This window comes from Amblyomma americanum, chromosome 3 (genome assembly GCF_052857255.1).
Source record: "Amblyomma americanum isolate KBUSLIRL-KWMA chromosome 3, ASM5285725v1, whole genome shotgun sequence".
Classification (NCBI taxonomy): Eukaryota; Metazoa; Arthropoda; class Arachnida; order Ixodida; family Ixodidae; genus Amblyomma; species Amblyomma americanum.
This window is the reverse complement of record NC_135499.1, coordinates 36,837,557-36,851,396: the sequence shown is the minus strand read 5'-3', so window position 1 is coordinate 36,851,396 and position 13,840 is coordinate 36,837,557. Positions and strand designations below refer to the sequence as shown.

Sequence of the window (13,840 nt, the reverse complement as noted above, 5' to 3'; positions counted from 1 at the left end):
CTTTGCGTTGCTTCCAAACACTCTCATTGCAATTTTTGAGTGATTGGAGTGTCTTGGCTGCACTTACACAAACCTCACTTGCTGTATTGAGGCGTTGCCTACATTTTACTTGTATGTTAATGTGAAATTTTTTTGCTTCTGTTGATGACATGTGCCACCTGTGTATGGCACAATAGTGTCACCATTAAGTTCGTGGTTATAACCATATAATAATACATTGCCAACACCTCTGGTACACATTGTACTGTAGATTGAGTTGCCACCTGACTGGCTTTATCAGCATGCATGATATAGCATCTTAATGTGCCACTGCTCCCTCCTTTTCTTTTATCGCTTCAGACCATTCATTGTTATCCTTCGAGGACTGTCTCCTGTCACATATGCCAGCTATTATGTTTTTAATCCTTAAGTTATGAAATTTGGTTTTTATAGAAAGGAAAGACACAGTAACTATTCCACTTCCGGGAGGTCACCTCAACAGTGCTGTCGGCGAAGGGATGGAGGAGGAAATGAAAGCATGAAGAGAGAAAAAGGCACAGTAGCAGAGGTCCCTGTATTAATTTTGACTGCCTAGGGCTCCTGATCATGCACTGACATTGCATAGCTCATGGGTTTCTTCAGCGTTTTGCCTCCATCGAAATTCGACCGCTGTGACAGGTATTTAACCTGCATCCTAGAACTGAGGAGCCTAAAATACCTCTCCGTACAGTAGCCTGCACGACCTATCATGGCTTTTCTCACTACACTGCTCTGACTGCCAAGGTCGTGCTCTTTTCTGTTCCTCTGAACTCACCTTATGGATCGCCACCATTCTCACAGGGCGCCTGGTTGCGGCCCTGCAGTGTGCTGCTAATGTCACGCAGGGCCTGCACCAGCTGCTCGACGGCGTTGACCTGGCGGACCTGCAGGCTTTCAATCTTTTTTTTGCAAAGACAACAAGCGTTCTTTATCACCGTCCTGGGGGAAACACTGAACAAACATAGTCAATAATACTTTACCCCTGCCAGGTGGGCCCTGATGTGTGCCAGGTCTGTCGTCATCTGCCGGAGCTGCTGGTCCTGTATCGTGGCCAGGCGCCCTTGTTGTTCTATTAGGGCGGCGATCGCGTTGTGCCTTTGCTGTACACTGCCTGGGTGGTCTTGCTGGCGAGGTGGAAGTGCATGCGGCCTCCTGATTGAGCCACCTTGCTGGTGCGGTGCAGCTTGTATTGGTGGCGGTGCAGCTCGCGTACCTGGCTGGCCCTCGTTCTCTGCGTATGTGTAATTTCAGTTTGTTTTCCTGTAGTGAAACCACAAGACACCTCTGACTTGGAACATGCGTCACATTTCTGTTGCATTGTCTTATGCCTCACTTTACTGCAGGAGCATTTTTTGGGTCGTACATCTTTTTTCATTTCAGGTACCATACATTGAAATTTGGCACCATGTGTACAACACAATTTGGCCATAAATGCATAAAACTAATGTTATGACTGCAAAAACAGAAATGTTTTACTAAAAAATACAAGTTTGTTCAATGTAAATCAGCATATACATTAGCCAACTGACATAGTGATAGTTATGATCACATTTCCTGTAACAATGCTTAAAAGCTATGTCTCACCATGCTGCAACTAACTGTAACCTGCACCATGCTTAGAAAGCTGTTGTCTACTGAAGTACATGACAAACCTTGTACTGAGCAATAGTCATGCTCATCCATGGCTTCTGGCGCCTGTGGCGCTGGGCTCGGTGCCTGCGAGTGCATAAGATGAATACTCACAGTTCATTCATACTTCAGCGGCAACACAAGCATTGGTTTCTGGTTATGGTTTCAACGCTGTGCCATGCTATATTTAATTTTGAATAAAAATTATTTTATATATTTACGATTCCAGCTTCATTCTTTTTGAGACATCTTTTGCTGTGGCGTATTTTCAGAAGGATGTTACTAATTTACCTTGGTGATATAGGAACAAACGCTATGTCATTTTACGCACGGCCAGCACGTATGCTTGCGTCATTCTGTAATGCGCTTACAGAGTTGCCTTGCGATTTCAGCTCCTGCCTGATAGCAGCCACCGCTTGCTGTGGAAAGGTGCTGACATATCTTTGTGCAAGTTGGAAAAATTCTTTCATAGTTACTCACCGGTGAAACTGCGGCTGCTGGTGCCATGCCGAATACGGCCGGGGACCTGCACCCAACGGAGCAGTCTTCGCCAACGATTGCCAAAATGCGGGCATCACTTGGGCTCAGCACTGCCTCTGGGTTCGGCAGCCCCCCCGCCTGTAGTTCTGCATGAATAAAAGATATGGCTCTCATACCTAAAATGGAAGTGAGGCGGGAGAGTTATAAGCATTCCGAGAGGTCCGACTATTTCTTGACAAAATCTAGGACAAAAAGCTTGCAGCCTAATATGCCAAATGTATAGGTTGCCCTGCTGGATTACACAGAGTAAGATATTCCAATATGTCCAGTTTTGAACTATGTGTCTCTTAACGGGTCTCGTGCTGAAAGTCATGTATCGCAGCACTGGTTGTTCAGAAGCCGCCAGAGAGTGTGACGACGTTCGGTGCATCTGCGTATGTTGCACTGGGTAAGCACAAGTGCACAGCAGTACACTAGCCTTTGCACAGGCGCTCCTAACTGGACGAGCGGGCAAAATTCGCAAGCACCGAAGAGCACACACGTGATAGTGAAAGTGTAACCGTGCCATGCCGCGCACCGAAAGCAGATTGGCTCACCTGTGCTCTGCACCGACTAGCGAGCCTGCAGTTCGCGCTTGCCTCACCCGCTGCTGCCAGAAGCGCTTCCAACCTTCCGGCGAGCGCGTTGCCGGCCCCAGCCCGTTGAGGCACCGGTATTTTTGGCTCCTCAGTTCTAGGATGCAGGTTAAATACCTGTCACAGCGGTCGAATTTCGATGGAGGCAAAACGCCGAAGAAACCCATGAGCTATGCAGTGTCAGTGCATGATCAGGAGCCCTAGGCAGTCAAAATTATTACAGGGACCTCTGCTACTGTGCCTTTTTCTCTCTTCCTACTTTCATTTTCTCCTCCATCCCTTCGCCGACAGCACTGTTGAGGTGACCTCCCGGAAGTGGAATAGTTAGTGTCTTTCCTTTCTATAAAAACCAAATTTCATAGCTTAAGGTGTTAAAAAACATAATAGCTGGCATATGTGACAGGAGACAGTCCTCGAAGGATAACAATGAATGGTCTGAAGCGATAAAAGAAAAGGAGGGAGCAGTGGCACATTAAGATGCTATATCATGCATGCTGATAAAGCCAGTCAGGTGGCAACTCAATCTACAGTAAATGTGTACCAGAGGTGTTGGCATTGTATAAATGTGCCCTTAGGTTATAACCACGAACTTAATGGTGACACTACTGTGCCATACACAGGTGGCACATGTCATCAACAGAAGCAAAAAATTTTCACATTAACATACAAGTAAAATGTAGGCAACGCCTCAATACAGCAAGTGAGGTTTGTGTAAGTGCAGCCAAGACACTCCAATCACTCAAAAATTGCAATGAGAGTGTTTGGAAGCAACGCAAAGGTGGCAAATGCAGCATGGAATATAAGGGCCACTATGACTGCTTTTCACGGCATTGTATTCATCGTGTGTTCATCAAAAACACGTATGCCCTTAACATCATTTCCTTCAATGAACAAGTAATTGTGCATACATGTCTTTCTGAGCTCATACTGAACCTGTAATGCCATGCGACTCTGCAGCACAGGCTGGCAACTCTTTAGAACTCGTTACACCTCTGATATAACGTGTCTTGCCCGTGACAGTGAAGCGGTAACGGAACGAGATGCAAGGTTGCTCATTAAGGATGTGTAAAAAACTACGATTCTCATGCGAAGCACATCAGTCAGAGTTCAATGCTATACTAAGTTCATGACTAGATAAAAGCACAGCGAACATTTCCTCTCCTGTCTTGCGCAAACACTTCTCTACTGGATGAAATTGCACTCTCAGGGAGATACCGTTGCCACCTTGCATCTTGCGTACTGTGCGCACCTTGTGACCTGCAGCGATGCTGCAGCCCAGAGAGGTAACATAATGCTCAAGTGGTTGCCAATGAATGGTAGCCAAAACACAACACACACGACACAGGCTCCATACTGGAGGCACTGAGGACAGGGAAAAAGTTAAGTTCTTTTGCAGGTGGATGGTGAACGCACAGACTGCTCTCTTGGAATGCTGCATACATACTGACAGTACACGGCACAGCATACAAACAAGTCCTGAAGATAGCATTAACATACAGCCCACATTTCACAGACTGTAGGATAGGCGTGATACAAGGTCACACACATGGCCACAGTTTGCTCCAATGGTGGGCGACGCCCACCTTTTTTAACACTACAATGATGGCAGGTGCAAGGGCGACGACGACCACTGCCACAATGTCGACTATGACAGGACTTCGCCAAATGCTGCACATTCCACTGTAAAGAGCACTGTGCACAGTAGCAGCTTTTCACAACACTGCACCACCACACATAACTTCACGCATGAAGCACTCAGCTTGAAGCAGCACACTATAGACTGCGTTTGTACAGCACCACTGAAGCTGAATTCCTTGCGGGGGCACATCCTCTTGATGAAGACAATGCAATGAGAAGTGAGCAGAGGCTTCGTGCCTCAGTTAAGAAATACTGCGAAGACAGCGTTCTGTGCTCACAGACACAACGCAGTATGATGAAACACAGCACATGCGGCGGCACAAATATATTAAATATATAGCTGGAACTCAGTTTTCACTTTAAACAAAAGCTTAAAAATAAACAGTGCAACATACTTGTTCCCGTATGAAACAAAGTATGCAATAATGCCAATCCTTGCTTGCAGGGTGGCTGGTGCTGGCGAGGTGGCTGGTGCAGGCGAGGCGGCTGGTGCTGCCGAGGCAGCTGCTGGCTGCACATAAACGTGTCTACAGGCGAGGCTGGCACAAAAATGTCTGCAGCAGCTGGTCACGCTTATATCTACCTATCAACATTGACCCAAAAATATGTGTTATGTCACTGTAATTCCTCAGCAGTGCTCTACAGTTCCATAGAGCCACAAAGGTCATATGTTTGTGTTTTCTGGGTAATCATGAAACGGAAGGAATTTAGTTATCTGGGCCCGTTATCGGGGCTCTGTCCTTTTTTCACTCGAGAGATCTGTTCCACCGCTGCAAAGCAGGCGGAGTGAGAGTTACATCCAGAGGTGGTGGGGGACCGCGAAGCAGCGAATGTGTTAGTTTTAGGCCTTTCCCGGCAGGGGGAAATCCTGCGGGGCACCGACACGTGGGCCGGAGCTCCCTGCTTTGGCGATGGCAGAACAGTTTGGGGTGAGTGGCAGTGCCGGGGACACGAAAGAACAGCACACGACAAAACAGCATGCGATGAAACAGCGCAGGGAAGAAACAGCGCAGCAACAAAATAGCGCAGGGAAAAAAGAGCATGGCGACAAAACAGCATGCGTCAAAACGGAACGCCGGACAAAACGGCGCAGCGACAGAACGGCACAGCGACAAAACAGCACGACGACAGAAAAGCGCAGCGCAGTGCGGTGCAGCGCTGAAGAGGCTGCTGCAGTGGTCGAGTGCTCCAAGGCAGCGCAGCGGAAAGCGTGGCTGTTTGTAGCTTTTTATTTTAAGCGAGAAAATAATAAAATGAGTTGCATTCGACTGTAAAAGGCGAGCTCGTCCCTTAAACTACGGTTGCAGTAAGCGCCTTGTCCGTGTTCCTTCTTTGTTCGTCCTGCCTACTCCTGCGCCTTGTATCGTCGAGTCATGCACCAACTCGCCCAGCAGTCGATTTTTCTGAACTTTGACGATGAGCCTAAACAATAGTGTAATGATCCTTTTGAGACAGGTGAAGGCTTGATGTGATGAATTGCCCGTATTCCGTTCAAAGGCAGTGCGCTTTCTAACCGTCGAGTCAGTCAAACTTTTTTTCTTGAATAAGTTCTTCTGGCATCCAGAGGGCTACGGCAGACTTTATAGTTTTCTCCGTCCTGTAAGTAGCTCATAAGGAGTCAGTACCTGTCCTCTCTATGGCCTCTAAATACTGGTTCTTGCTGCGCAGCACCTTCGTCTGCTGCAAAAGGAGGTGTAAAATGGCCATCTCGTTCGGTTCTACTTTTTTCCGCCCATGGGCACAATCAAACCACGGCCGCTGGATCTCCCGTGGCCAAACTCACGAAAAGCACAACTCCGATTCGCTCACAGAATGCGGCACGATCTCTTGGGGCGGCTTTCACTCTCCTTGTTATCAGAACGCAAATTGTGCTTCCTGGCAGGAGGGCAGAGCAGTACTGTTGGCCTGGTGGAACACTAGCCAGTCTGCTTGTGCTCGGATCTAAAGCGGCACCTGCATTTCACAGTGCTTCTCGCAGCTGCGGGGTGGGGAGCGTGGCTGCAGTGCTCTTTTGTCCGCATCTCCCGTTATCCTGATGCTCCGGCTACGTGGCCGCTTCATTTTCGTTTTTCTGTAACCGTGCCCTTGAGCATATTTCTGCATTGCCGAAACTGGCAGCCTCCAATCCCAGTGCAGTGGGGAGCTGGTTCTGTGTATGTTCGCAGCCGGCGGCGAAATGTACTGCAATGAAGAGCAGGTACAGGGCAACGCCGGAATCAGACGCGGGGACGCAGCATTAAAAATTATTCCTTCCCTTAAAAAAAAAAGTGTTCTGGAAATAAAAGCAATGAATCGTGCTGTTCTACGCACCAACTTCCATATTTTGACGAACACCTCACTGCGAAAATTAGGCCTGAATATGGCGCAAGAAGCAAATTTTCTCAAATTTCGAATTTCTAATCTGACACGACTTATGTTTCCTGATGTTTGAAACAATTTTCTCGGCTTCTTTGCCTTTTGAACAACCAGAGAAAATACTTGGAATGACTACTGTGGCATGATAAATTTTTCTAAATATTTCAAAATCCCACTGTTGTGTACCTTTCACGCACGGCTCGCAAAACAGCTGGAATAATGTTTGTCATAGTAGCGCAATAAACCATGACCTTGTTCGCAGGAATCGAAGGGTGCATCACGATCTTCTGGAATTCTCTTGATGTTCTTGAATTACTCAATACCTTTATTGCTAATTATTATGAATTATAATTATAAAATAATATTAAGACAAGCGGAATTTAACAATTACGCCTATGACAGAATTTCGCACAATGCTTTACTAAAATATCCGTCTACGTACGCTGCTGATTTACTGATGAATTTCTATACGTCCCAAAGTGACATTGTGGGCTACAAGATACGCCAAACGACGGCGCTCATTCTTAATTAGTTTGTCGCCGTTGTGTGGCCTAGTGGGCAGCTGTATCGGGAAAGGCAAGACGGGTTTCCACAAATAGACTAGTGGTACTAGTAAGTAGATTTATAAACAAGAATGGGCATGAACCCGTCAATCGGCACCAACTCGGCCACTATCAGTGAAGCGTGCAAATAAAAGAGAGAGAGAGCGGAATCAAGAAAAATGACGATGTAAAGAATAAATGCGTGTCAAACCCACGGCATGCTTCAGGTCTGCGGCGAGAAACCAACACGACGGCTAATAGAAGTAGGAGCTTGTAGAAAACATTTATTTCGCGAGAAGCTCGCACTGTAGAGGTTTACGACTCGTAAGCAAACCGACAGCCTAGCATAATATCTATTAAAGGCGTCGTTGAGTAGTTTGCCAGGACTCCTTGCAGGCGCTCAGCGATGTTAGCATAGGCTGCCCTTTGGGGAACTGCAATCCCACGTCTAGCCTCCGCCTGCTTTTGCTCCGTTAGGGACTGCTCCTGCGTCAGGGCCGCAATGAGGCGGTAGGGGTCTGGGTGTCGGAAACCTAGCGATTGCTGCAGGCGGTTGTGGCATGCTTCAGCAGACCATCCAGCACGGGGTCGTGGCAGCTACAAAGTGGGCGCAAACGGGCTGTCCTTCCGCGTTCGATTTCGTCCACATGGGACAGCTACGTATGTCCGCCAAAATAGTCAAAAACTTCTGACTCTTGGTGGTCCAGGACTTGCACATGGTCCTGAAGCTCTTCGTAGAGTGGAAAATTTGGAAGCCCATTATTAATTAAAACGAAAACAAATGCACACCCTACAACTGCACTTACGGGAGACATTCCCTTCATTTATTTTTACCATTGTTCTAAATGCTTCGCCTTAAGCACATTTTTAAGCGTATGAAGGCAGAACTGCATTCTTTCACATATGCAAAGTCGGCGGTTTAGCGAACATTTTCGGGCGTCGAACGCGTGTGCATTGGAGGTAGGAGGTAATTACCTTAACTTCTTAACAAATACTTGAACGAAACATGGGCTGCAAGAGCCCAACTCACCTTTGGCAACATCTTCCGGTCTCAGGAAACTCAACGCTGGAAGTAGCTGCACTGCTTCACGGAAGTAGGAGTCAGTAGCGTACTTTCGGATAAGGCCGATCTCTCGGACCTTCCTTCGGACAGACTGCTTGCTCGAAATCTGTGAGCAAACTCATTAGGGACAGAGCCGGCTCGAGTTCCAGCATTTTCTTGAGCACCCGTGTATAGGTTGCTGTCGTTTTCCTCTTTAGCAGACAATACACCATTCGCAGCACCCTGCCAGACTGCAGAGCGTGAATGGTGTACAGCTGATAAAACACAGCTGGCGCCACTGAAAATGTTCCATCCGCGAACCAGTGTGGACAGGAGGCCAGGTTTTCAAGGTTTTCCTTCGTTCCAAGAAGAATGAGTCTCTCTGGGTCTCCCGGTCCACCATCGAAGAGCAGAAAATTGTCACCTCTGGCCAACTGCACGAGTTCTCTATCTAATACGATGTCTGCGATGGACCGAGGCGTGGACGGCAGAGCCTTGGAAATTTTCCGTTGCCTTTGATTCGTCCTCGTCATCGATGCTATTGAAGGCAGTGCTGACCTCTGAAATTCTGCAGTGCATAAAAAGAGATGGCAGAAATGATGAATAAGCGACGTTGTATTTATTTTTGTCTGCATTCAAAAGTAGATCAGAAAAACAGCATTGCATTATACTCGTACCTGAGGAACGTACCTGAGACGATGTGGGATACACTGGTATTCCCTCCTCGTCCCCCGCGCCAGCGGCGACCGTGACTTACACGGGCGCGCTGGCCACCAGGAATGTCGAGAGAAGGCACCCCCGCGAACTGCTCATTTCAGCCCCAGCACTGACGTGACGTCACGACAGCGAGCTGCCTTCTGCGGAGAGGGTAGCACGCCTAAGCTTGACGGCAACGATTTTCTGCCAGGGAGGCAATGCCCGAAGAGATAAAAGGGGGGAAAGCGCGGCGGGAAGCGACTCTCGCTGCCGGACCTTACCTAAGTGCCCCACGGACCCCTTTCGCTGCCCGCCGGCCCCCGAACACCAACGCCGGTCGACGTCAACGACTTGGTGAGCTACTGAACATCTATTTTACGGATAGAACATTCTTCCGCAGTGTGCTTTACCTCGCGTTAGGATAATAAACTATTTCCTAGCGTGCCCTGCCGTTGCCTATTTCGTCCGGACCTGCCGTGGCTGCGACTCTGCGCCACGGGTTGGGGAAACGTGTTGCGTACTTGAATAACGCCTGCGTGTAGCTTGCACAGAAGCTCGCCTTCCCGGCCGGCTGGACGTAGAGTGACCCCATATCTTGTCGCCAGAACGGGGGGCGAACTAGGCTATTGAGCAGTGACCTTTGTTGGAGCAAACGACTACCGTCTCCCTAACAAAGGATGGCAGCCGACAGGAGTGACTTGCAGTCTTTGTTTATGCTGTCAGAGCCAGCGGCACATAACCAGGGCTCCCTACTTGACGCGCCGTTGGAAGGGTTTGAATTAGTGAATCTTGGGCGTTCCACGCGGAATATCCGAGTAACATCCCCTGACGCATTGGCAGGGCTTAGGCCTGGCATGGGGGGCTCCACATCGGGCGCCTCGCCGCTCCGCGGCGCGAACAATGAGGCACCTAGGCCTCATCATTCGACGCCATCAGCGGCTGCGCCTAAATCCGGGGGCGTTAGTCCGCAATCATCCGAGGTGCTCTTGCAGAATGCATGATGCAGAGCCTAGCGGGTATTTTGCAAAACAATTTTGCAAGCCCCGGCCCAGTCACCAGGTGTTAGGATAGACTTGCCTACCTACACGGGGTATCACGACACTACGGGAGCAAATGACTACCTCGACCGTCAGCTGCAATATTAGCAAGTGACAGGAATCGCAGACGCCGAAATGCTCGCGCGTGTTGTGCCTGCTTCTTTGACGGAGCAAGCGGCCCGCTGGTACCGACTAGCCGGCCACCGAGCGAGGACAATGGAGGAGTTTTGCGCAAGCTTCCGCGACGAATTCCTTCCCGCGAACTATGAGTGGCGTTTGAGGAGAGAGCTGGAGCTCCGAACCCAGCACCCCGACGAGTCTCTGTTAGAGTACGTCCGAGCGATGGACGAACTTTATCGCCTCGCTGACCCTCGCGCCACGAACACGGAGAAAGTTGAGCGTGTCACGAGACAAGCGCACCCGACTTTCACGGCCTACCTGAGAGGAGTCAGGTTCAGAGATTTGGATGAGCTGGCAGCTGAGGCGAAGCGCATTCAGGGAGACATCCTGTCTGCGCGAGCGTATCGGCCGCCCCCCACCCGCATCGCTGTCACTTGAGCCGCGCTGCGCGTGGAATGGCAGCTCAGCGCACAGTCCATCTAGAGCTGAAGCGTCAGCAGTTTGCTGACGAGCGTGTCCCAAGGGGTTGGGAGTTGTCCGACCGCGCTTTGGACCCATTCACCTACGCGTTGCGTACAGCACACGCTGCCGCAGAGCGGAACGAACCGAGGCGAGATCGCGAGGCCGACACGCGGCCCCCGCCCTCCGCGCCGCGAGTTCGAGATGACCGACCGGAACGGGGCGACCAGCGCCTATCCCGTCGGGGCCCGGGCAACCGTTGCTACCGGTGCGACCAGCCAGGGCACTTCGCCCGCGAGTGTGGCCGCCCTCCCGCCCGTGACTAAACACGGTCGGGAAACGGCCAAAGCCGCCGGTGATCGACCTTCGATCCCGCGCGGCGTACACAGAAAACCCTGGTTTGCTAGCGCCTTTGGCATGTCGCGTAGGAAGTTCTGTTGACCTGTCAGCGCCGTTCATTGAGCTGACGATAGCTCGAAAGAAATTCACCGCGTTACTAGATACAGGAGCAAGCGCTTCTTTGTTCGGTGACGAGGTGTTAAACCATCTCCGCGAGAACAAAATCCGGCGGAGAGAGTGCGATACCACTTTTCGCCTCGCGAGCGGCAGAGCGCAATCAAGCGGTGCAGCTAGGATAGTGGTTCGCTGCGAAAGACGCGTGCGGCGGCAACGCTTCTTTCATCTTCCCTGTTTATCCGTTCCTGTAATTCTTGGACGAGTCTTCCTAGTCAAGACAAGTATTGTGATAGACATCAGCAGCGGAGGCTACAGGGATCGCACGTCAGGCGCCTTGAAGCCTTTCACGAAAGCGCCCGCGGCGTCGCAGACCATTCAGACTCCGAACGCGGCGCGAGCGGGGGGAGGCCGTGACAAATCCACCCCGCCAGCCCGAGAACCAGGAGGAGGCGAGCGGACCATCGCCGCTGAGGGAGAGGGCAGGGAGAAGGTTGCCGCGGTAGAAAGCTGCTCTGCCGCGCAGGGAAGGTCAGCACACCCCTTGTTGTCGGAAGTGAACAGCGTGACGGAGAGGGAGAAGGCACGTTTGTCATCGCTCCTCTACGAGTACAACGCGACATTAACTGACCGCCCGGGCCTCACTACCCTAGTCAGGCACCGAATAGACACGGGTGACGCACTGCCTTGGAAGTGCAATCCTAGACCAATTAGCTTGGCCAAGAGAAAAGCACTGGACAGCGCCTTAGACGAACTTATCGATACTGGCGTTGTTGAGAGGTCTAACAGCCCTTGGGGCTTCCCGGTAGTCTTGGTTCCAAAGAAAGACGATACATATCGACTTTGCGTGGACTACCGCAAGGTCAATGAGGTTACGAGGAAAGACGCCTACCCTCTACCAACCATTTCTTCCTTAGTGTCCAACCTAGGTGGGGCGAAGTACTTCACAACGCTCGATGCTAGCCGCGGATACTTTCAGGTTGAAATGAATGAGCGGGACAAGGAGAAAACTGCTTTCACTTGTCACAGAGGCCTTTCCAGTTCAAGAGAATGTCTTTTGGCTTGGTAGGAGCACCCGCTACTTATCAGCGCCTAATGGACCGTGTTCTGGGAGATGCGAAGTGGCAACACGCGCTCGCGTACCTAGACGACATCGTGGTGTACTCGAAAACGTTCGAGGAACACCTGCGCCACTTGAGGGACGTCCTAGAGAGGCTGAGGTCCGCGGGAATCACTTTGAACCCGAAGAAGGCACAGATCGCCGCGACCCGAATAACACTGTTGGGGTTCACGATCGACAGAGGCCGCATTCTGCCGTGCGATGATAAGCTTGAGGCTTTGCTTAAGTTTCCGTCGCCCACAGATATAGCCGGTCTCAGGCGCTTCCTGGGAATGGCGAACTTTTATCGCCAGTTCATCCCAGATTGCGCAGCGCTGCAGGCGCCTTTGACAAAGCTTTTGAAGAAAGGCGAGCGCTGGAGTTGGGGTCACGAGCAAGAGGATGCACTGCGCAACCTCACCAAAGTGCTCGCTGACACGGCTAAGTTGCAGCTACTTGACCTAAACAGGGAGTTTGTGATTCAAACCGACGCAAGCGACCTGGGCTTAGGAGCAGTGTTGCTTCAGGAGCATGAAGGCGTTCTCCGTCCGGTAGCTTTCGCGAGCCGTTCGTTGACGCCGGCAGAGAGAAGCTACTCGGTGACAGAGAAGGAATGTCTCGCGATAGTTTTTGCTCTGCGTAAGTTCGACTACTACGTCGATGGGGTGGCATTTGTGATCGAGACGGATCACATGGCGCTCACCTGGCTGAGACGACTCAGCGAGCCGAGCGGCCGCCTAGCGCGTTGGTCCCTGTTGCTGCAGCGTTACGACTTCACCGTGCGCTATCTCAAAGGGAAAAACAACGCTGTGGCTGACGCACTCTCGCGAGCGCCTGTCCAGTGCGAGGAAGGTCACGCGACCGACCGCCCGACAGCCGGAGAGAACGAGGGACTGACCCGAGCCGTAGCCCATGTAAGAAACGCGGACCAACCGCTGATCCAGGGCGAGAGCGTGAACCACGTGGACTACGCGAGTTCCGTGGGGATCGTGTTCAGCAGAAAGGAGCTGCTCGAAGCTCAGCAGAAGGATCCGTTTTGTCGAAAGGTGTAGGATCCGTTTTGTCGAAAGGTGTTCGACGCGTTCCGGGAGCCGGAACCGGCCGGGACCAGCCGGAACCGGGAGCCGGCAGGGCCGCCGCGCACACGGAGACAGCTGGTTTTGCTGTCGGTGCGGAGCGCTCGGAAACAGCTGGTAGTGCTGTGAGCGCGATGGATTCGTATCTGCTGGATTCCGACGCCGTCCTGCTGAGGTATATCCCCTCCGAGAACGACACAAACGAGGCTTTCAAGGTGGTGATACCGCGAGTATTGATAGCAGCACTGTTACGCTACTTTCACGACTCGTGCATCGCTGGGCATGCAAGCGGCCACAAAACTTGCACTAAGTTGTGTCGCTTTGCTACCTGGCTTGGCATGAAAAGGGACGTAATACGCTACGCCCGCTCGTGCCATGTGTGCCAAAGTGCGAAGCCCCGAGGCGGACGACCACCCGGCCTCATGCACCCGATTAACAGCCAGACTCCCTGGCAAATCGCGGCGTGTGACATCATGGGACCGTATCCTATGACACCGAGTAGGAACAAGTTCCTGCTGGTGGTCACGGATCACTTCAGCAAGTGGGTTGAACTTTTCCCCC

General features: G+C 51.1%; 1 protein-coding gene across 1 annotated transcript; it reads right to left on the bottom strand.

Annotated features, from left to right (window-relative positions):
• Window positions 1–794: 794 nt before the first annotated feature.
• LOC144123683 (uncharacterized) lies at window positions 795–8,339 on the bottom strand. The gene is made up of 7 exons (XM_077656466.1): window positions 8,328–8,339; window positions 4,796–4,911; window positions 3,978–4,030; window positions 2,128–2,273; window positions 1,671–1,734; window positions 999–1,249; window positions 795–917 (listed from the first exon to the last, which is right to left on the bottom strand). The coding sequence occupies exons 1-7, from the start codon at window positions 8,337–8,339 to the stop codon at window positions 795–797; spliced, it is 765 nt and encodes a 254-aa protein (XP_077512592.1).
• Window positions 8,340–13,840: the final 5,501 nt, after the last annotated feature.

Bases quoted from the DNA above. Each gene is read 5' to 3' on its own strand.
- LOC144123683 (XM_077656466.1), bottom strand. The intron at 2,274-3,977 runs GTATCTCCCTGA...TTATTCATGCAG, and splicing joins CAAGATGCAAGGTGGCAACG to AACTACAGGCGGGGGGGCTG. The intron at 1,250-1,670 runs GTTTGTCATGTA...ACACATACGCAG, and splicing joins TGACTATTGCTCAGTACAAG to AGAACGAGGGCCAGCCAGGT.